The 24,246-nt window shown below is 40.5% G+C and overlaps 1 protein-coding gene across 17 annotated transcripts in view; it reads left to right on the top strand.

Moving 5' to 3' along the window:
- AAK1 (AP2 associated kinase 1) overlaps nucleotides 1–24,246 on the top strand; it is a 168,640-nt gene that overhangs the window by 117,802 nt on the left and 26,592 nt on the right. For 9 of the 17 annotated variants that reach the window (XR_008426987.1, XR_008426985.1, XM_053925542.1 and 6 more), the window contains exons 11-17: nucleotides 627–781; nucleotides 1,965–2,260; nucleotides 5,187–5,471; nucleotides 7,743–7,975; nucleotides 9,290–9,447; nucleotides 11,481–11,585; nucleotides 17,815–17,910. Coding sequence is in view for 13 of the 17 variants with exons in the window: in XM_053925542.1 (XP_053781517.1) it covers nucleotides 627–781; nucleotides 1,965–2,260; nucleotides 5,187–5,471; nucleotides 7,743–7,975; nucleotides 9,290–9,447; nucleotides 11,481–11,585; nucleotides 17,815–17,910 (1,328 nt within the window). In the remaining 4 variants the exon portion in view is untranslated. The remainder of the gene's footprint in view (nucleotides 1–626; nucleotides 782–1,964; nucleotides 2,261–5,186; nucleotides 5,472–7,742; nucleotides 7,976–9,289; nucleotides 9,448–11,480; nucleotides 11,586–17,814; nucleotides 17,911–24,246) is intronic. The other 8 variants (XR_008426986.1, XM_045193864.2, XR_008426988.1 and 5 more) reach the window with 5 other exon arrangements.

Genomic DNA, 24,246 nt, shown 5'->3' with positions numbered 1-24,246 from the left:
GTGATTCTATGTCCAATGAAGTATTGTATTACCATGGAAAAAAACAATATGTGTATTGGAGGAAATGGAGTTCCTGTCACACTCCTCAAATCCTTCATCTTGAATTATTTATTTATTCCTTTTAGTTGCCTTATTGTGTTAATTCATTTGCATACTTTTTACGATAGGGAGACCATTCTGACAGCTAATTCTAACCAAGTTTGGGTTCCTCTACATCTGAAAAGCACCTGCTTCAAACCTCTCTTTGCATCATCACCCACAGTATATTTTGGGAAATTCTAGGAAGTGTTAGGTAAAAGGATCCCATGGTTAAATATATTTGAAAAACCCTGAATTCTATACAGTGCTTCCTGTGAGGTTCTCTATACATACTCACACATGAAAGGTTCTGCTGAAAAGAGATCTGCTCAATATTTTGATCAGTACGTTAAAACTTATTTACCCTTAAACCCTTCATTTATAACATCTGGGAACATATAACGCCCTCTGGGAAATGTTGATTAGGCAGATCTGGAAGGTTGGGATGAGTGTCAAGGGGAAAGCTAATCCATCGTCTACTCTGGCTGCCCCTCCCCCATTTTCCCACACTTTAATGTGAATCTTTGTTTTTTCTTTTCCTTTTCTAGACTGACAGATCCCATTCCCACCACAGAGACTTCCATTGCACCCCGCCAGAGGCCTAAAGCTGGGCAGACTCAGCCAAACCCCGGAATCCTTCCCATCCAGCCAGCGCTGACACCTCGAAAGAGGGCCACCGTTCAGCCCCCACCTCAGGCTGCAGGTCAGTTCCTAGGGTCGTTTGAAACTTAGTGTACCTCTTTGTTATCCCGGATGATAGAGAAATTTTGGAAAGTCTGATTTTGCTTCAGCAATGGAATGCAGAGACACGTAAAGAATGATGGTTTTCCTTGAGGAACAAGAGGTAAGCTGCCATTGAAATTGTATGGCAGGTAGCTGGCAAAAGGGGAGGCCTGTCATTGAATTCTGCAGGGGATCACCAAGACCATGGAAGCCTGTTGTCTCTATTTTTTTTCAGTCTTTGCCCTCATTTTGTAATTTGCTCCATTCATCCCATACCTACCTCTTTGTTTCACTTACTTGTCTTTGCCTTTAAAGAACCAAGACACACCTCTTTTTGACATAGAGGAATTCTTTCTTCAATTCTCTCTCTTGAAGTATCTGTCACACCTCTGTGTGTTTTGGTATCGTGTTTCTAGTGAGGTGACTAAGTTTAGTTTCACAAAGAGGATCGATCCACATTATCAAGTAACTGAACTCAGCCATCACCTCCCTTACCAATAAGCTGCTTTTGCTGAATTTGGTAGCCATCTACTTACAAGGCATCCAGACTCGGATTGTGTAATCTACGTGTAAAACATCAGCCCTGATCAGCGTGGCTCTGTGGGTTGAGCATAGTCCTGCAAACCGAAAGGCCACTGATTCTATTCCTGGTCAGGGCACATGCCTGTGTTGTAGGCCAGGTCCTCATTTGGGGACATGTGAGAGACAACCAATGGATATTTCTCCCTCACATTCTCCCTTCCTTTCCCTCTCTCTAAAAATAAATGAAGTCTTTTTTAAAAAAAATCCAAGAATGCTTTTATTCTGCAGCACGCCAACAAGTGCAAACACTGTGTTTTTATGCAGTAGCATCAAAGGCTGGTTGCCTTTGTAGATACTCAGGACGCTGACTAAAGAGTAATTGACTGAATGGGGTGGTGAATGAAGGAAGGCTTTCTGAAGGAGGCAAGTATAGAACTTCGTTACTGAGCCTTGTTTTGAAAAGTATGAAGTAAATAGTTTAGCAAGAAGGAAGGATCTTCCAGGTACAGACAGTGAGGAGCACATGGACTTTGGGATTATTTGTCCACTTATCACCCCCTCTTTCTTACTTTCAAAAGAAGAGAAGTTGTTTTTGTCTGGAAGAGTTTTGAGTCCTTATATGGAGTTTATTCTCATTACAGGATCCAGCAATCAGCCTGGTCTTTTAGCCAATGTTTCCCAACCAAAAACCCAGCCCCCACCTAGCCAACCTCTACCACAATCCCAGCCCAAGCAGTCACCGGCTCCGCCCACCTCACAGCAGACGCCTTCCACTCCAGCCCAGGGTCTGCCCACTCAGGCCCAGGCAACACCCCAGCACCAGCAGCAACTCTTCCTCAAGCAGCAACAGCAGCAGCAGCAACAGCCGCCTCCACCATCACAGCAGCCAGCAGGCACATTTTACCAGCAGCAGCAGCAGCAGGCCCAGGCTCAACAGGTAAGGTGGTCATGGTCTGACCTTTGCTTTGCGTATCTGAGTCATCACTGTGAAAGGCCCTTTACGGACAGGAATCTGCCTTTGTCAGGCTAGAGAGCCCTTAACCATCACATCACTGATCACATCACCGCTTCTCCCAAATGTAGATACTAGAGGGCTTTGCACAGCGGAGCAGTCACTGGGTCACTCACCTCTTTCACCTCTCTTCCCAGGCCACGGGGAGTTTGTCACCTGACTGAGGAATCTCATGAGGGCAGCTAATTTTTAAGGACTTCTTTTTTTCATGACATAAGTACAACACAACACACAAAATAACAATGATTTCTAACCAAATATCCAGTAGTTTTTAACCCTTTCTCATGTCTCATAGTGTAAGTTGGCTTATTTGAATCAGGATCCAAACAAAGCCCACCAATTGTATTTAGCTGTTTTTTCTCTCATTATCTTTTCATATTATTTTCACATTTTTTTACTTTGAACATATGTATTTTAAAATGATTAAAATATCTTTTTTAAGTCCCCTTTTAACCATAAGTACCCCCTCCCTCTCCCCCCTGCCTCTTTGTCTTTTTTTTTTTAAGTCGGGTCACTTGCCCTGTAGAATTTTCCACATTCTGGATTTGGCTAATGACATGCCTGTCATGACATTTAATATGTTTCTCCATCCCCTATGTAACTGCTAATTTCCTGAGGCTTGCTCAATATTCCATTCATTTGGTTGTTCTTTGCTTTTCTGGTTATATCACATCAGGGGCCTATAATGTCTGGTTGTCCTCCCTTCTAACACTGTTAGGACCAGTCTGTGGGTTTGTCGCTGTCCATCTGCTCCATCTATTTGATGTACCTCGTCAGCTTAGCCGTCATTGCTGATCATTTCCTCAGTCCGTTAATCCATTAGGGATGGCAAAGTGGCACTATTCTACCATTTCCTTTATATTTAGGGGCCGGATTTATCTATGAAGAACTTTTTTCATCAACTGTTTGGTTACCCTGAGGTAATATTTGTGCAGAAAAGGCAGGGAAACAATGCACGATTCTTTTTCTCTGTTTATCAGGTTCAAAATGAGTTTGTTCCTAGTATCATCCAAAGGTGAACAATGAGGTTTTTGTTTTAGTATCACTATGGACTCGTAGATCTTAATATATTTGATATGTTTCCATACATTTTAGTTTCAAAAATATTATTTATTTTGTTGCTCAAGTCATCCCAGCTTTGTCCAGTGAAAGTCTCTTCAAGTTGGCCCCTGGGTCCTTTGGTTGCAACTCCAGTAGTCTTTATGGTTTCTTTGCTATTCAGTGTAACAAGCTGTTCCACTTCCATTCTGCCCTTAACCTGGAATCAGCCATTTCTCTAAGGAGCTTCATTTCCTTTTCATGGAAATGGTATTTAGAGACCACAATCTTGGTGCTAGAGATACTCATTTGCTGATGGGTTGGTTATTGTTTTTAGACCTTTTCAGTGGACGGTAGTTAGCAAATATATTTTGCTTTGTTAATAGAATATATCCCATAAATTCAAATTTATCTTCCAAATTCAGATGTAAAATTATAGAATTTTTGTTTAACTTCTTGGATTTTATATTTGTATTTTTCTAATCTGGAAATCTTGATTCCTAATAACATTAACTTAATTACTTAATTGACTTATAGTTTCAAGATAACAATACTTGAAACTATAGGATTACCAAATCCTATTCAATACTTGAATACTAGTAGGATTACCAAAAATAGTTAAAGAATTCTTTGCCCTTTTTGCTCTTAGAATGTTTAGCACACTTACTGGGGAGTTTGGCTATTAGTTTGACACACAGGTTTCTTTGTTTTATTTTGCTTTTGATTTTTAGTTATTACTTCTTGAATTTCGGTTTAATTTTGTTTTGTGAAAATGTAAAATATAGTTTCAAAGTTAAATCTGGGAAATTCCATCCCGTCCATCCCGTTTCTAGAGGTAGTCCTCATTCCTATTTACAACAGAGAGCGTTCCCTTCTAAGGATATATATATAGGGTAGTTTATTCAATCAGTCCCCTGTTGATAGACGTTTGCTTGATTCCAGCATCATACAGTTCCAAATAGGCAGCTATTTACTGACATCTGCTTCTCTGCTAACCCTTTAACTTCACTCCAGTGGGCAAACAGCATCCTCTCAGTTAGCTCTGTGATGAAGTAACACTATTTAGGATGTTCAAAGACAACATCTCGAGTTTTGTTTATCAGTAGGCCCTTGTTTGAGTTCTATTTGTGTGCCTAGCACATAGTCCGAGTGAGGAGTAGAAAGACTTAAAAGAAGTTTCCCTATATTTCAGATGTTTACAAGAGAATATAACTTGACACAGTTCATTACCAATATAAGATAAAGTGTCATTAAGTGTAGTAATCCGAATATTTTGAATGTTTAAAGATAAAGATTTAATAAAGATAGAGCTATTGAGAAATAATTTTCAGAAAGAGATGACTTTAATAGCTGGGTTAACATTTAGGTTATTCTTTTCAGTGTTGTCATTGCTTTTTCCTGTTCTTCCAGGGAAGAATTTTAATCTTGGCTATCGCCCAAATCCCTTTATAAAAGGAATTACTTCTGTGATTGGGAGATCATTTATTAGCTTCTGTTGCACTCCAGCATATGGAATCACAGATGTGTAGCGAGACGGACACCCTAAGGCAAGGCACAGAAATCTGCCTGCAGGCCAGTCCATTACAAGAGGCAGCACAGTGCAGTGGATGGGGCCTGGCAGTGCAGGGTGCTACTGTGTTTGTTTTAATGCCCCCGGGTTCTCCTCATTAGTTTCAGGCCAACCTAAAAGATTTCTGCCTTACTTTGTCTTTGACTTCAGCACTGGTCTTAGTTGTCACTGAGACATTCAGAATATTATTCTGAGACAGGCTTTTATTCACCTCCCCATTTCTTGCCCTGTCCTCCTGCTCAGTTTCAGGCAGTACACCCAACAACCCAGCAGCCAGCAGTTGCCCAGTTCCCTGTGGTGTCCCAAGGAAGCTCTCAACAGCAGCTGATACAGAACTTCTACCAGCAGCAGCAGCAGCAGCAGCAGCAGCAACAGCAACAGCAACAGCCACTGGTCACAACCCTGCATCCGCAGCAGCTGCTGACACAGCAGGCCTCCTTGCAGCAGAAGCCCGCGGTGGCAGCGGTACAGCAGCCCCAGGCACAGCCAGCCTCAGCCCCACAGCCGACCCCTGCCCAGGAGCCTGTGGTAAGAAGCGGCTGGTGTTGTGGCCTCTGGACTAGGGCTGGGCTCAGGTTAAAATATCCAGTCTTTTCTTGATATGTCCAAGAACGGGATGAGGTATTCTGTAGATGGTAGAGGGTGTCCGTCTCGCTACACATCTGTGATTCCATATGCTGGGGTGCAACAGAAGCTAATAAATGATCTCCCAATCACAGAAGTAATTCCTTTTTTTAGAGGTTTCTAAAAAAAAGATTCTGGGCTACTGATAAAGGTGAACATTTTTATTTATTGCTTTGACATTAGGATGGTGGAAAGAGCTGTTCATTGTCTCGTGTTGAGCAGTGGAGGACCTAGAGTAGGATCAAAATTAATCCCTTTCCTTTCTTCAAGGCACAGTTTGACCACTGTGGCCTTTCTGTCTTTGAGATTCATGTGAGCCCCCACATTTACCCTGAGTCTTAACAGTCTTGGCATTTCCTCTTTCTCTTGGGTGGCATTGCTGGCCACCTAAATTAAGTATGCCATGCAGCACCCTTATAGAGGGCCTGCTTGCCTGGGGCCATTTGCCATGGCCTAATCCCACTGGGCCCTAGAGTATCCAGGTGTTGTTTGAGGCATCTTGCCAGTTTAGAAATTGGGCATGTCCACTTTTAGATAATGACTGAGTATAGGATCAGAATCCCTCCATTCTCTTCTCACTGACCTCAACTATGTCAGCATCTTTGGGCATGTTTTGCTTTGGCCTTAATTCTATCTCACAGCTTTCTGAGTGATAGTGATGGATCATTTTATAGTGATAGATGAAAACTTTTTCCATGCTCATCCAATAGAGTATCACAGCTACTGGCTTATTCCCAGCGAAATCCAACTACTAGACGAACAAAGGAAAAGTAGGAAACCATCTTTTTGAGAATTGATTTCTAGTAGAATTTTGTTGCCCATCATAAACCAAGAAACCTACATTCCTTCAAAAGAAAGCAGTACTATAAATAGATTGTCTTTTTTACATCTCAGCTAAGTGTGTGTTCAGTGTCTTTACAGCTTGGCTTCTGAAATAACTCAGTCTTCCAGCAGGCATGAGGTAGAGCTACTTGGGTTTTTAACAAGAGATGAAGTTCCTCTTGTTAAGTGAAAAAAAGTCTTTAAAAAATTATTGTACGATGTAGCTAGTTGAGATCTTAATTATCTAGTCCGGTCCCCTCATTTTATGGAATTGGAAACTGAGTCCCAGCCTGAAAGGTCATTACCCGATAGCAGCAGAGCTGGGACAAGAACAAAGAGTCCTGATCTGTGTTCAGGACGACAGTAATAACAGGCGTCCATCCAGGGGGATGACATGACCAACTACCACTGACCACACTTCTTATGAAGTTCTCTCTGCTATCCCTGGGCAAAAGTATCTATTCTCTTGGGAATGAATTATGAACTTTCTCCATGTTCTTTGGATAAAAAATGCTTTGAGCACTTTGCTGAGTGGTAGTGGGTTAAGAGGATGATGAGGGAACTGGAGCAGAACATGCTTATGCCAGGGGCCAGAGAGCTTCCCACCTCTGGCCATCTTTTTCTCCAATGACCCTTGACAGGACTCATCTAGAGAAGCGAGCGAGTGAATGTATAGTATATACTACAGCCATCGTAAAGCAGTAATCTGCGAAGGACCGTGGTCGTATGCCATAGGTATTTATGGCCGCCTTATTAACATGTTATTAATAAGTGCTTAATATAAGCACTGAGTGTTTAGCAGTTTTTGACCAAAAACAGCATGGCCCCCTTGCCCACCTTCCCTATTCACCCAATCTCAACCACAGCGACTTTCTTTTTGTTTCCCCGGATGAAAAAATCCTCAAAGGGAAAAGTTTTGCCATCGTGGAAGAGGTAAAACAAAAAAAGTCAGAAACACTAAAAGGCATCAAAATTGACGCATTCAAAAACTGTTTTGAGCAGTTGAAAAAATATCTCGATAGATGTATTGCAGTCCATTACAAGAGGCATTCTTAAATGGAGAGAACTTTGAAGGTGACTGAAGTTTAAACATGTGAGAATAAATACACCATTTTTTACAAATAAATTCCAGAGTTCTTTGGGAGTCCCCCTTCGTACGTGTAACTACCAGGTAAATACCATGTTGGTATCAGTCCCAAACTTACAGGTTAGGTTGTCAAGGCCTAGTTTTTTGTTTCTTGTTTTATTCTTGAGTTCTGTTTTAGCTCTCATGTGGCATTTTTGGTTATGTTTATCTGTTGTTTGTTTTTCCTTTTGCCTTTGTTTTGGAACATTTTCCATCTCTCTTCCTAGCAGATTCAAGCCTCAGTAAGACAACAGCCAACGGTTCAGACAACCCCACCTCCTGCCGTCCAAGGACAGAAACTTGGATCTCTCACTCCTCCATCGTCCCCCAAGACCCAGCGTGCTGGACACAGGCGGATTCTCAGTGATGTGACCCATAGTGCAGTCTTTGGGGTCCCTGCCAGCAAATCAACCCAGCTGCTCCAGGCAGCTGCAGCTGAGGCCAGTCTCAATAAGTCCAAGTATGTGATGCTTCTCCTTTATTCTTCCGTCTTCGTGGGCATAGTCTGCCATGGGCTGTTGCTGTGTGATTCTTTGCGTATGTAGGTAGATTTGTGTAGATGTACATGCAGTGATGTGTTTTTGTGTTTAATAAGAAACTGAATTTTCCTATAATGCATAAAACATACTATCTTAAGAAACAATTTCCTACTTGCCTCACTGTTTCCATATTTGTATCTATTCCATGCTTTACAGAGTATTTTCTAAATTCTTGATCTGACCAAGTTTTCATGCTGAAAATCTTTCATTGGCTCCCCACAGCCTGTGGGCTAATATCCGTACTCATTGGCTAACAGACCAAAGCCTATTGTATGACATCGGTGGACTTGTCATTCTCCAGCTTCACGAGTGCTTTTTTCTTTTCTTTCTCTGCCGTCTCCCTTAACTGCATCGTCCTCCTTGTCCACGAAGAAATGCTTATTTATTCATCTAGATCCATGCCAGAGGTTACCTTTTCTTTGACCCTTCCTCTGGTGTCACTTATAATTTTGTTGTGCATGTATCACATTGCATTATCATTATTTATGTGTATGTCTATATGAGTATGTCTAGCCGACCTAGCCTTAGAGTTCCTCCAAGACAAGGTTTATGTCTCAATCAACCTTTGTAAATCTAGTGACTGGCTCTGTGCCTGAACCAAAGTAAATTGCAGTGAGTGATTTTGGAGTAAATGAAATTTCAGGCCCTCAGATTTCTTGGAACTATGCACTGTAAAGTTAAAATTTTTTAACTCATTAGCTAAATTGCAAAGGACATCAAGAGAGACTTAGAATAAAAGGTGATGATACTTAAAAGCATGAGAGTGTGGTAGCTGTCTTTATGTCTTTAACTGTGGTGATGACCACTGATGGTGGCTCTTAGTTCTGTGCATGCTAGGTCCGACAGATGGGAGGCAGCTTGAACAGGCATCTGTCCCAGCCCTCTGGATTGGTTATTGTGGGTTACAGTGGGCACCATAAGATGCACAAGCCTAAGAATAGGTTGCTTGGGGACTTGAATTAAAAGGACTTGCTGACAAGGCCAAAAAATCTAAGCAAGAGATTAAAGTAGTGGGAGAGAGTGAATCATGATGGAAATGGAGACGTTTATTTTATACAGTGGAAGGGGGTCTGTGGAAACTTTCCAGTTGCTGTGGAAAGCCTTTTTAGAAAACCACTGTGGAAAATAATGGTTTGATTCAGAAGAGAATTTAATCTTGAAACAAAGATAAAATAGGTTGACCCTTTTCAACTTTTACATGTTTTTTTATTTCGTGGGGGTGGGAACCTACCTAGGTCTGCAACCACCACTCCATCGGGCTCTCCTCGGACCTCCCAGCAAAATGTTTATAATCCTTCAGAAGGTTCTACGTGGAATCCCTTTGATGATGACAATTTCTCCAAACTCACAGCTGAAGAACTGCTAAACAAGGACTTTGCCAAACTAGGGGAAGGTGAGTAATTGGAGTCTTTGTGAGCCTTGAATCTTAACTCCAGAGGGACATGCAGGTAAAAATATAGGATTTTTTATAGGACACTTAAAAATATGGGTCCCTCACAGATTTGATTTTTCAAAAGTATATGTTTTATTTATCTTTTAAAGATTTTATTTATTTACTTTTAGAGGGGAAGGGAGGGAGAAAGAAAGGGAGAGAAGCATCGATGTGTGGTTGCCTCTTTCGTGCCCCCTCCTGGGCACCTGGCCCACAACCTAGGCATGTGCCCTGATTGGGAATTGAACCAGGGACACTTTGGTTCGTAGTCTGGAGCTCCATCCACTGAGCCACACTGGCCAGGGCTTTATTTATTTTTTATTCAAGTATAGTTGGTATACAATCTTGTAATGGCTATATTAGTTTCAGGTGTACAATATAGGGATTTGACATTTTTATACCTTACAACATGATTTTGAAGTATGAGTGTGAATCAATTTGTATTTTTACCAGAGCACTGACTCTTCATCCTCAGGAAATTCTGGTCTGTTGTAGGTGGGAGCAAGGAGAAGGGGAAACTTTTAGAAAAGATTGGGGAGCATAGATCAGGATGAGAGTGTCAGGCATGGTCACTTCTTATAGGAGTATGATGGTTCCCTTGTCCTAAGTGGGTTTTTTGTCCCAGAAAGTTATACCTGCTTACCCATGAGAGTGTACCCTCACACAGAAGCTGAATCTTTGACTATGTTCAGAGTTCTATTTAACATATTACTATTGAGGAGATCAAATAAATAGAAGGTGCCATCTCTACCTGCAAACCCACAGTCTAATTTGGAAGACAGGAGACACACACACACTTTGGAAAACAACAACACAGACTCCTGGAAAATTCTACAATATGATACAGTTCGAAAAAGAGTATCTCAGCCCTGCATGGTGTGGGCTCAGTGGATTGAGTGCTGGCCTGCAAGCCAAAGAGTCATCGGTTTGATTCCTGGTCAGGACACATGCCTGGGTTGCAGGCCAAGAGGCAACCCATCAATGTTTCTGTCACACTTTGATGTTTCTGTACCTCTCTTTCTTTCTCTCTTCCATACTCTCTAAAAATAAGTAAATAAAATCTTTAAAAAAAAATAAAAAGAGTATCTCTGTGTAGACAAGAATACAGGTTAAAGGAATGATCAGAACTGAGAGAACTTTGACCAAACATTTTAGCTTTCACTATTATTTTATAGGTGTCTTTTAAAATTTTGCATTGCTTTCTTGACTTTTCAAACAGAAGATAAGGCATAGGATTTAATTTTCTTTGATGACTCACCAAATTATTTCATTATTACATGAGCCAGTTATTATCTAGTCTATAAAAGAAATACCTTTAGGGCTATTGAAACCGTAGTATTGTTGCACTCAATTATGTGACCTGCCCGAGTTTTTTTAATCCTTGTGTCTATTTTTAATAATTTCCTGCCTCTTTCGTTGTTCAGCTGTTGGCTTTCAAATTAAGCTGCTGTCACTGTGCCTCTCCCTCACAGCCTCTCACTATTGCCATCGCCACCACTCTCTTCTCATTTGCTCTCCTAAAGTGCTTCCACCATGGGAAACAGATGATCAGACTCATTATATAGCAATAAATAGACTGAGTGAGGGCTGGAGGCATTCTGCTCTGAGTAATGCGCTTCGGCTTTGGGGCTTTGCTTTAGCCACCTCTTTTGCTGTTATTTATTTATTTTTTAGTTTGGCAAAGTACACATAACATAGAATGGTTACCATCTTAACCATTTTTAAGTGTACAGTTCATTGTGGTTCAGCCAATCTTCAGAACTCTTTTCCTCTCACAAAACTGATGTGCTCTCTCTTTTGATTCTGAAAACCTCCTACATTTCTCAGCTGTTCTCTCAGTTACTGCAGCGACTCCTCAAGGACTTCTGAATGACTGAGGTGTCACCATAATGCAGTGAGAAAGGAGTCATGTCTAAACGTCAGTTCAGAGCGTGCCCTGCGGATTTGTCCTGGGATTCTGCTGGAATGAACTGACTGGTGTTTTGTTCTTCCAGGCAAACATCCTGAGAAGCTTGGAGGCTCAGCTGAGAGTTTGATCCCAGGCTTTCAACCAACCCAAAGCGACGCTTTTGCCACTTCCTCGTTTTCTGCTGGAACCGGTTAGTATGGAAACACCTAAAACACAAATTCACTATTTTCCACTTCACAGATAACTCCAGCATGCCATTGGGCTCTAAATCGTGGTGGTAACATATTTTCCTTTGTTCAGATTTCCAATTAAAAAAAGATAGGGATTAAAAGAGACCTAGAATCACTGTCAATTAAAATAACAGGATGATCTGGCAGAAATGTGTAAGATTTGTTCTGTCTAGTCCTTGGACATGTTTTAAGCAAATATTTCTAAATTTGAGGAACATCACGCTGTTAATCTCTTGTAATTGCTTAGATTCTTTGGAATGACTTGAAGAATTCTAAGCATTAGATGTTCTGTCCTATATGGAGACTGCTAAGCTGGGGGTTTGTGTGTGTGTGTGCACGGTCACAGGGAAAGGAGGCATCTTAACTAAGTACCTCTTTTTAAACATTAATTTGATGTTAGTGTTTTACTGTTGTAAATTCCTCAGCAATTGGTATGAAGTTTTGAATATATTTTTAGGACACAGAATTTGATATACTTCTAAAATTGATCTTTTAAATTATATCAATTAATTTCAGTTTTTAACTTTATATATTCTTCTTGCTTTCTTTAGGTGTATCACTAGTTTTTCTAACATCATAAATTTCTGGTCAGAACTTTGGCTGTCATTCCATAATATTCGATATGTAATATTCTCTTATTCTCATTTAATGGATGTTTTTAAATTGCAGTTTCAATTTCTTCTTTACCTAAGAGTTATTTCACATCAATTTTAACTGCATTGTGATAATACAGTGAATGCAGCTTTTGCTTTGAGGTATTGTGGAGGGACTTTCTGTCATCCAGTTTGTTATTCATTTTACAAACATTCTATGGGAATTTGTGGCTTTCTATGTCAATAAATACTAATCTACAACATGATTCTTAATAGAAGAATAGTAACATTGGAATTACTATTTCCTTTGATGAATATTTAGATTATCACTAATTTTTTACCATATAAATGTAGTTGAAGCTAAATTTTTGTTTATATCCTTTATAATTTCTTTAACATAATTTCTAGGACATTATTTGATAAATCAAAAGATATTATATTTTAAGGCATTTGGTACATATTTCTAAATTGCCCTTCAAGAATGCTATGCAAATTTTATTTCAATCAATAATGAATGATGAGCCCTGGCTGGGTGGCTCAGTTGGTTGAGCATCATCCCACCAAAAGGTTGTGTGTTCAGTCCCCAGTTGGGGTGCTTACAGGAGGCAACCAATCGATGTTTCTCACATCAATGTTTCTCCCTCTCTCCCTCTCTTTCTCTCCCTTCCTTTCTCTCTCAAATCAATAAATATATTCTCCAGCAAGGATTTAAAAAAAAATAGTAGATGTTGGTAACTTTGCTTCCTTTTCTCACCCAGCTCAGCTCAGAAATTGTAGACAAAGGACATGGTTTACTGCCATTTGTATTTCTTTTGGGATTTGTGTTGTTTGTGTCCCTCGCATTTTTAAATGTTTCATGTTCGTTTTGTTCTTGTTAATTAGTAGGAGCTCACCTATCATATATTGTAAACATTTTCCCTGGTTTGTCATCTGTCCTACAAGAGTATTGTTTCATTTGACCCTCGCAGCAACGCTTCGAGGCTGGTCGATCACCCTTGCATCAGTCGCCTTTGTGGTGAGCAAGCACAGATTTCTCTCTTTCCAGGACCACACAGCTAGTGAGTGGCGGAGCTGGAGCACCCCCAGTCTGGCAGAACTCCCTCCCTCAGGTTTTCTGCCAATTAATGAGGCAAATTTAGTAATATTTTCCTAGAAAATTATCTGTAGTTTTATAATTTTTTAACAAAATACAAGTATAATATTTTCTTTATATATCTATTTTAATTGTATGTATTTGTGTTTCTCTTTCTTAATAACTATACCTAGAGATTTGCTGTTTTAATAACTTTCAAAGACAGCTTTTAGATTTATAATATCCACTGTTTTTCTGTCTCTAATTCTTTAACTTTTGCTTTTATCTTCTTGACTACGGTTCCCTGTTTTTCTTAGGTTTGCTTTGTCAATATCAGGATGAACACATAGTAAAATTTTTTTTAATTCTTTTAAAAAAATAATGAAAGTATTTAGAATTTTTTTTTCCCAATGTAACAGTGATTTTCAAACAGCATGAGATTGGAGAGGGAGGTTAATTAAACCTCCAGGAATAAACGTTTCACATATATTCCAATATTCTTTTTTCTCCATCTCCCTTTATTTGCTCACCCTACCCAAATCTTTGAGGAGTACACTGCTTATTGGGAGTGCTTTCAACAGGTGTGTGTTTCCCTCATAAGAAAAAAAAAAAATGAAGATTAGCTCTGGGTGGTGTGTCTCAGTGGATTGAGCACAGGCCTTTGAACCAAAGGGTCGCTGGTTTGATTCCCAGTCAGGGCACATGCCTGGATTGCAGGCCAGGTCCCCCAGTGGGGGGCCAGGTGAGAGGTAACCACACATTGATGTTTCTCTCCCTCTCTTTCTCCTTCCCTTTCCCTCTCTCTAAATATAAATAAATAAAGTCTTTTTAAAAAATGAAAATTATATCCCTTAAGTCTTTACATTATGTTCTCCTTGTTATTATTACTATTTTGGAATAAGGATTGGAGTTATCTGAAGCTATGCTTTTTAAAATTAAATAGTTACCCTGACTGGTATAGCTCAGTGGATTGAGCATGGACTGTGAACCAAAGGGTTGCTGGTTTGATTCCCAGTCAGGGCACTTGCCTGGGTTGCAGGCCAGGTCCCCCAGTGGGGGGCCAGGTGAGAGGTAACCACACATTGATGTTTCTCTCCCTCTTTTTCTCCCTCCCCTCTCTCTAAAAATAAATAAATAAAATCTAAAAAAGTAAAAAGGTTTTAAAAATAAAATAGTTAAATTTTCCTGTGTTATTTTTAATTTTTAGTGTATTATCTATCTGGCTTACATAATTTTTAAATGTATTGATATTTTGGTCTGGTTTAAAGTACTTAGAGTTTGATATGCCAAATAGTTGACTAAATGTACCAAATGTATAAAGAAGGCATTGACTATTGTCCTTGAGGTAGAACATCAGAATGATGACCTACTGGGTAGGATAAAGCTTCCCCGGAAAGGGAGTCATAGAAATAGCTCTAGAAGAGTTCCCTTTGTTTCTGAATCCCAGCATTTAGTGTATGGTGTTTGGCTCAGCACAGATTTGTTGAATAAATGAAAGGGGTTGCTTTTTGCCAAAGGATAGAAGCATGGATTCACCATTTTTTTAAAGATTTTATTTGTTTATTTTTAGAGAGAGCAGTAGGAAGGGAGAGAGAGAGAGAGGGAAACATCAGTGTGTGAGAGAGAGAACATTGGTTGCCTCTCCCACATGTCCCAACCAGGGATCAGGCCTGCAACCCAGGAATGGGCCCTGACTGGGAGTCGAATCAGCGATCTTTCTCACCTTGCCGAACAACGCTTCACCAGCTGAGCCGCCAGTCAGGGGCTAGATTCACCATTGTTAATGGCAGAGGTCCCTAACCATTTTCCTAACCATCTACTCCCAGTTTTCATGCTTGACTCTTGGCACACACATGGTTATGTTTTGTTGCTTATTTATCTGTATAAACTTTGTTGTTGTTTTAATTGTTTTTTGTTTTTGCTTTTGCCTCTTCTTCCCCCTTGTGATTAATTACTTTGGCGCCTCTAAATGGCAGTATTTTTTTTTAAGGGACTTAAAGGTCCAGCCATAAAAACACATATTTGAGTAAAGTTATGACATTAATATAGCAAGCATATAGTAAGAATATACTGTATGCTAAATCCACTGGATAAGTGCTCTTTTCCCCCCACATTATCTCAGGTGATCCTCACAACAGCCGACAAAAGGTTAAGTGAGCTGCCCGCAGCCACAGCTGCAGAATGCAGAACGGAGATTTATACCCGGGCGGCCCAGCTCAGACGCTGTAGTAGTGACCACATCTCAAGAATCTTGTAAATCAGTGACACTAAGCTTTTCCAAACATGATAAAATATCTTCATATTTTCTTCACTTTATCCAGCCTTTTTTATGAATATTTGGTAGTTTACCTTCTTTCTTGTTTGTAGAGTGAATGTTTTTATGTGACACTTTCTTTACAAATGAAAGAAAATAATATTTAAACCATAGAAATTAATGTATCTTCATTCATACGAGGAATAGCATAGTATCATTTTCTACAAGTTTTCTAATCAAGCTCAGACCGTTCCCTGATTAAAACCTTCTGACTGACGAAGGGAGGAATAATCAGGAAATGTGGGAACGAGTTGGGGATGGTGGCACAAAGGTTGTTTTAAAGATTTTTATGGCAAAAACTGCAAAAATGTTGATGAACTGTGTCCATACATCAGAGATAGATGTTTAAGAGTTGACATTATGCCTCTTTATTTAAAATATTTTCCTGTTGCAAAGTTATTATATACATTCATTTGTGAAACTTTGGGAAAATGACTGAAAGCTGAAAGAAGCAATATTAAAGAACTCATGACCCCACTTCAAAGAGGAAGGCATTGCTGACATTTTCAATATTTATGTCCATAATTTCTTCATATATACTTTTTTCAAAAATAAATTATGGTATATATTTAGTTTTATAATGTGATCTCTTTTAAAAATATATTTCATTCTTTCTCATTTAAAAATATTTCAGAGACTTGAAAGCAGTAATTTTATCTTTCTTTTCCTCCTTCATCTTCCTTTAAGGAAGCTTAGTGAAAAAAACACACTTTAATACCACTCTCTACGCCCTGGCTGGTGTGGCTCGGTGGATTAATAACACTCTCTGAATGACAGAATTACAGAGGTTGAGGTCAGATTTGTGGATTCCAAGGGGGAGGGACAGGAATTAGGAGCGGGTGTGACTCTAGAGGAGTATAATGAGGGCGTTCTTTTGTTTGATAGGATGATTCCGTATTGGTGTGGTGTGCTTATGCTACTCTATAGTAGCATCCAATTGCAAGCAATTACATACACACGCAGACAGCTGAGCGCATGGAGAAACTGGGGAAAGTCTAGTTGACGTCAATGTGCCAGTGCCGGTGCTACTGCACTACAGTTGTAGGACGTCTCACCACCGAGGGAAGCTATTCGAAGGGTTCACAGGAAATCAACTCCCTATGATTTCATAATTATTTGAAAATAATAAGTATTTTTGAATTTTTAAAAAGATTTTATTTATTTAATTTTAGGGAGGGGAAGGGAAAGAGAAAGAGAGGGAGAGAAGCATAAACATGTGGTTGCCTCTCATGCGTCCCCTACTGGGGACCTGGCCCACAACCCAGGCATGTGCCCTGGCTGGGAATCGAACTGGCGACCCTTTGCAGACCAGCATTCAATCCACTGAGCCACACCAGCCAGGGCCAAATAAAAAGTACTTTTAAAATCAACTTTATAGAAGGCAACATGAGATTTTACTTAATGAACAAACTAAATATTAAAATTCAATGTAAAGAATAGTAAAGTAGAAACAAGGAAACCTGGATTTTGATCCTAGGTCTGCTTGTGGGCCTTTGGCTAATCTCTTAACTTTTGGGCATTATGTTCTTTTCTGAAAAATAAGAAAATTGTGCTAGAAGATCTTAAGATCCCTTCAAACTGTGATATCCCACGGGGTACATAGATTTGTGTAATCTATACATTTGCCAAATGTAGAATGAGTGCTAATAGTGTGTTAGGTGTAGTCCAGGGGTTAAGGGATGTCTAACCTTGCAGAAGGCAAGAAACCTATTTGTCTTTTCCTGTGTGTCTTCCTAGCATTGTATTAGACAATTGGTGATACAAGAAACTCAAGAGAATAATGGTTGCATAGGAAATACCTATGTATGTGCTAGATTACAAAATAGGCACTGTTTGTTTACATGCCAAAATGTGTAATGTGGACAGTAATTGCTATACGAATTCTGAAAGAGATCGCCATGGGCCTCCACATAAGGAAGAAGTAGAATCTCAGATGTATGAATGTCCTAGTTTTATTATTTATTTCATCTTAAAGTCTGTGCAAGGACCAGATTATACATCTCATAATACTTTGCCATTACACTGGATTATATCCACTCATCCCTCTTTATTCTACCTCTGAGTTTAGACTTGTTCTGTAATTTGAGCTGTTGGGTTAATAGATGGTAAATTCATCTAGATTTACCTGATATTTTCTGCTTTTTTCCCCCCCTGTCTCTCTCCCTTTTTTTCCTCTCCTTGACCCTTCCTTGCCCTCCAACCAACTCTAGCTGAAAAAAAGAAGGGTGGGCAGACTGTGGATTCTAGCCTCCCACTTCTAAGCGTATCTGATCCTTTCATTCCTCTTCAAGTACCTGATGCACCAGGTAGGTAAATAGAACTGATCTGAGGTTGACCAGCTTGATACTTATTTCCCAGGGCCTCTTGAGAGTTGTTTGAAACACTCCATGAAAAGGATCTGAATTCTGTATTAGTCCAATATGATTATAACAATATGGGGGGAGAACTGTAAGCATGTGATAGAAGGAACAAAATGCAAATAGTGGTCCCAGTATGATGATTAGAGAATGGGTGACTTCCTGTCCAGTTTCCATTTTCCTGTAACATGCTTTTATTTTTATGATACAAAAATGCATAATGAAAGTTGATAGGAAATGTGAGTCAGGAGACCTGGGTTCCCTTCCTGGCTCTTTCACTACCTGAAAACCTCCTGGGCTTGACTCTTCATCAGTGGAGTAAGTTGGACTGTGTGAATTTGAACATCCCTTTAGGTCTACCATCCCCTGATTTGTAAGTAAGCAGTCCAAAAAGGTAAGCAACGGTTAGTGTGTTCTGATTGAAACAGCGATTGAAACGTAATTTGTTGCTTTCCATTTGGAGTTTCTGAATGCCAAAGATTTCTTTTCCTGCTGGCCTCCCCATCCTTTTAGGGGGAGAAGGAGCATGATGTGAGGAAAAGAAGCCGCTTTTCTCATCTCTATTAATTAGTCTCTTTGAAAAGCATATAGAGCCAGCTCCTTAGAGGTACCTGGTGGTCATTTTGCTTCTGATAGTTTTCCTTTTCTCCCATTTTCACCCCCTCTGATTCTTGGTTTTAAACTGATGGGATCTGCTTGGATTTTCTTTTTTTCCCAAAATGTTAAAGGTATTTCCCAAGATGGGAAGTGATTGTGCTCTTCATACCTCTTCCTACTCAGACAGACTGTACTTTGGATACCAAGACAGTGTTTATTTCTTTAGGGAATTTGTTGACCCTTCTCAAGAGGAAGCAAAAACTTGCCTTGATCGGGTGGTATCGTGTAACATTATACCTGGATGTAGGTTAAAAATATCTAAAACCACTGAGGAATGATTCCGTACAGGGTTGTTAAAAGAGAAGAAGTAATCAAATCTCTCAGTACCTAGACAGGCCAATTTCAAGCAGAGGCTGGAAAGGTATGGGCTACAAACTCAAGCTGGGTCCCGCTGACCTCTGTCCCTGTTGTGGCAGTTATGAGATCAGACGAGAAAAGGGGATTATTGAGGCATTCTTCCTTTGACACCCCTTCGGGTTCTTGCATTGCTCTTACATAGATAGCCCAGGGGCTGTGGAGGCTGGAAGGGTGGCCTCTCGGCACATGCCAGCGGATGAAGACCCACAGACAAGTAGCTGTCCTCTGCAGCTGTCACAGGAGCCCTCTAGATTAAGGGTGAGGGGCCAGGCACATGCACCGGGTGGCACAGGATACCAGCTCCAGGTGGTAGAGATACGTTGTGAAGGGGTGTGAAGGTGAGCCTGGGGGCTACTAGAGCCCGCTGGCTGCTGTCCTTGCCTTCCTTATTACCTTCCCTGTCTCCTGATTCTCCATAATTCTCTCATTCTGGTGGACTCCTGCCAAAGTGTTACTGGTGTGCATTTTAACAATTTAAGCCATGACCCCTTCTTGGGTTTTAATGGAAAATCTATTAAAATGGGACATTCTAATAGAGAATTCCAGGAGTGTCTTAGTTTTCTGATCTATCAGACCAGACTCACCTGTTGAAAACATAAATCAGACGTATCACTGCTTTGCACTCCAGTGAATCTCTGTATCACTGAGCGTAAAATCCAGATGTATTACCATAACCTGCAAGGCCCTAACTAATCTGGCCCCTGGCAACAACTCTAACCTCAGCTCATAGTATTCTCCCCCTCAGCCTTTCCTTTGGTAGACCAAGCTTGTTCCCACCTCAGGGCCTTTGCACTTCCTGGTGCTCTGCCTGGAAAGCTTTTCCTCCCACCCTGTTCCTTCTGTCATTGACACTGAGGTCTCAGCTTAAATACTCTCTTCTCAGAAAGGCCTATCTTGGTCTCACAGGCACTCTCAGGCACACCCCGTGGCTTTTTTTCTTCATAGTATTTATCGGGGTATTTTGTCTGTTTTCATTTGTTCATTGACTTTATTCACAAAAATGTCAGTGTCTTGAGAGAGGGACATTGCTGTCTTTACTCATTACTGTATTGCCAGTATTGAGAACACTGCCGGGGAGTCTGCACTCAATGAGTATTTGCAGATTGGGTGAATGAATGAAGTAAAACCTGAGGCTGACAGGCTTTTGTTGGCTCCACTACTCTCCATTTCTGTCCCCAACTGCCAAACACCAGGCTACTGGTTTCATAACCTTCCATCTATGCCTCGGCCACGCCCCAGCCAGGCCTCCCACCCGTCCTTGGAGGGTGTCTAAACGAAGCCACAGTTCACCGTGTCAGTGGCCGCCAAACCTCAGGATGAACTTAGGCTAAGAGATCGCTCAGCCTTTCCTGTACCCTCCAGAATTTGGGCTGAGCGTGGTATGTTACCAGTGTGTCTTTGATTATTTTATTTATTTTGATGTGCAGCCTGTAGCACCATTCAGCTGTATAGTTTCTTTATCCAAGGCCCCTATATGCTTCTATAGTGACTTGAGCTGCCTGAGTGAGGAAAGGGCTGAGAGTTTAGGGTTCTGGAACCTCGGCAAACTGCAAGTTTGTCTCCCCCATCTCCGCCCCCTCCCCACCAAGCAAGCAGTCTGTCACTACCCGAGCCCTCTCTGGGCACCAGTCAGGGTTTTTCGTTGGTTTGTTTTGTTTTGCATACTTGCTTACCTTCCATACTCAGCCTTCCTGTTAACAAGAATCCTGAAATTTAGTCTCCTGACAAACATGCCTTTTAATGACTTAGCACTTTATTTTATGCTTTTCAAACGTTTCCACATATAATTTCCTTTGATCCTAGAAATTATACTGACTAGTGGGTATGTCAAGTAATACCTCATTTTCCAGAGGAGGAAGCAAAGCCTCAGTGCTCTTGCGACTGTGCAGTTCCACACACTCCTTTCCATGGCCCGTGGCCCCTGCGCAGTGAATGTTTCTTTGTGTTTGGGACACTTCCCAGATCAATAAAGCCTTTCACTAGAGAGCTAAATGTAAGGGTTAGGGAAATATAAAAATGGATTTGAACTTGTAAGACCTAGGTTCCAGCCACTTAGAAGCTAGGTAATTTTGGTCAAATCACTTAAACTGTGTTCTCTTCCTCAAATACTGCAATATTAAATGCTGCAACAACTTTGTTCCTAAATCCTTATTTCCAGGCAGTCCTAGTTATCACCGGGTCTTCGTGATAGTTTTCTCCTACACAAATTAAGCTTGTTTTAGATTAAACCTTTGACCTTCACTTCACACAACTGAGAGCCATTGAAGTAGACTTTCCTGACAGAGTGATTGTTAAACTGCAGGTGAAAGGGCACTGGCCAATTGGATTTACTTGTTTCTTAAGTGGCATTTTTACTTTCCAAAGCATCATAAAACATTTTTTTTTTTTTTAGAAAACCTGGTGTAACAAAAATCACAGCCATGAGCATTTGTGTGCTGAATGAAGCCCAACTCGAGTGAATCTTGAAAGAATTTCACTGATGCTCTTATGCTTTGTGTTCACTCCTTTTGCCTTCTAGTTGTATTAGGGAATAGATAAGCCAGAGGTAGTACCAACGTTTTAAAATATAGTAAAGAAGATTGAGGGATTTTCTCTGAAAATTGATGGAAAGATTTAATCATTTATTTTTTTAAATTGTGTTAGATATACGTAACACAAAACCTGCCATTTTAAAGTGGACAGTTCAGTGGCATTAAGTACATCCACGTTATTTTGCTACCATCACCACCATCCATCCACACAATGTTTTTTCATCTTGCAAAACCGAGACTCTGTACTTATGAAACAATTACTCTATTTTTCCCTCCCTCCGGCCCCTAGCAACCGTCATTCCACTTTATGTCCCTACAAATTTGACAGTTCTAGGTACCTCCTGTAAGTGGCATCATGCAGCATTTGCCTTTTTGTGGCTGGCTTATTTCATTTAACATAACATACTCAAGGTTCATCTGTACCGTAGCACATGTCAGAATCTCCTGTCTTTTTAAGGCTGAGTAATGTACCGTTATATGTATAGACTGCGTTTTGTTTGTCTGTTCATCTGTCGGTGGACATTTGTGTTGCTTCCCTCTTTTGGCTGTAGTGAATCACGCTTCACTGAACATGGGTGTGCAGGTACCTCTTCAAGACCCAAGATTCTTTGGGGTATAAACCCAAAAAAGATATTGCTGGATCCTGTGGCAATTCTACGTGTAATATTTTGAGAAACTGCCCTGCCGCTTTCCATAGAGACCGCACCTTTTCACTTGCCCACCGGCGGTGCACAGCAGTTTGAGGAGACTTACGGCAGCTCCTTAATGCTGACCCCTCGACATCGGTGTTCCACGAGACTGAGCAAGGATGCGTTAGTTCCATAAGTGCCTCTTCCTAGAATTGAAAGCTTTTTAAAAGTGCCTCTGAGTTTATGCCACTCCAGCATCTCTTAAAAAACAGGCAAGAAGAGCTTTGGGGTTTTTTGTTTGTTTTTAGTGGTTTGTTGTCGAGAGAGGCATTCCTCTCAGAGCTGTTTGCCTGGCATTCTCTTACCTTCCAGCTTCTGTCTTGTGCTATTGAAAAGTCCAAGGTGGATCATAGTAAGGGTCTTTACTCTGTAAAGTTTATCTTCCTGCAAATTTAGTTCTCTAGAAAAAACCTGGAATGGGGCAAGATGGTTGGCTTTTGCTTCTAACTTGCAGCTGTTACAGATTTCAGTGTCTGGCTTTCAGTGATAGGAATTATTTAGAGTGACTAGATGTTAAAAACAGCATCTCTCATCATAAGACTTCAGAGCTTATCCCCCAAGTTAGACAAGCTGTAAATTTCCAAAGCCACCAAGCTGTAGCTGCCAAGTCATCCCTTTTGATGGAGCTTGAATCAAGCCCTGCTTTATTCCTCATGGCTGTATTCCTAATTAGGGCTGGAATGGGCCTTGAGCAAGCCCTTAGTCTTATTAGCCTATATACACAGATATACCTAACCCATCTTTGATGCTTTTTAAAGATTTTGTTTATTTACTTTCCGAGAGAAGGGAAGGGAGGGAGAGAGAGGAGGAAAGAAACGTCAGTGTGAGAGAAACATAGATCAGTTGCCTCTCACACACCCCCAACTGGGGTCCTGGCCCGCAACTTGGGCGTGGGCCCTGACTGGGGATCAAACCCGTCACCTTTTGGTTCACAGTCCGGCGCCCAACACAACTTGTGGTACATCCTAGTCTCATACCAAAAAATGGTTTTGAATAACTAAGTTTAGGCTGGTTTATGAAGGATTACCTTCTTGCCTTGTAGTTGATATTTTTAATAACTATGTCTTGAGAGGCAAGGCGTAAGGGAAGAATCTGAAATGGATTCTTCTAGTAATTCAGGTAATTCCTACCACCAACTCTAGCAACTTTTTCCTTCTCTCTTGCCCTAGTCCCTGGTGCCACATCTGTTTAAGAGAAGAGTGCTTTCTCTTGCCTCCCCCATCAATTTCAAAGTACTGATGATCCTGTTCTTTAAAAGCACTCTCTGTTTCCATTGTCCGGGTTAACTAATTCTGCTTGTACTGTTCTTCAGGGGGTTGCCTTCTCAGTCTTTTAACCATGAGTTCAGTGCTTCTCCAAGCTCTTTACCTGACTCATTTTTAGTTGGGAACCCTAGGAACTTGAGAAAGAACTGAGTATACTAAATGGGAGTGTGATAGAAAAATACCACCAGCAGAAAAACATGAGCAGACAGTTCATAAAAGATGAAATATAAATTGTCAGTAAATACCTTTTTTTTTAAGAAAGTTTATCCTTATGATGAATACAAGAAGAGCCAATTATAAAACAATGAGATGCTACAACTTCTGTTGTCAGACTGGTAAAGGTGGGAAAAAAACCCACCACCTCAGGCTTGGTGAAGGCTTAAGAAAATAGACACGCTCAGATCCTGCTAGTGGGAACATCATTTAGCACAGCTTTTGGGGGGACAGTTTGGCAGATGATAACAAAAACCTTTAAGAGTTTACTTTCTCTTTGACTTGCAGTCCTTTTCTAAAAAATTATTCTTAGAGAACATGAGAATGCATAAATAGTTATCAAATGATTAGAATTTATAGGAAATGCTTAGAAGGGTGTTCATTTAAAGCCTTAAGAGTGTGCTTTTCTCCAGAAGTTAGATTATGGGTAGTTCTTTTATCCTTTGGTTTATCTGTATTTCCCAAATTTTCCACAATAAACATGTATTGCTTCTGTAATAAGGGATCAAACCATAAAGGTTTGTTGTTTTTTTCAAACCAGGAGCAAGCTTAGCTATTCCCCACCTTCTTACC

This window comes from Desmodus rotundus, chromosome 5 (assembly GCF_022682495.2).
Source record: "Desmodus rotundus isolate HL8 chromosome 5, HLdesRot8A.1, whole genome shotgun sequence".
In the NCBI taxonomy this organism is placed as follows: domain Eukaryota; kingdom Metazoa; phylum Chordata; class Mammalia; order Chiroptera; family Phyllostomidae; genus Desmodus; species Desmodus rotundus.
This window is presented reverse-complemented; position numbering and strand designations above follow the sequence as displayed.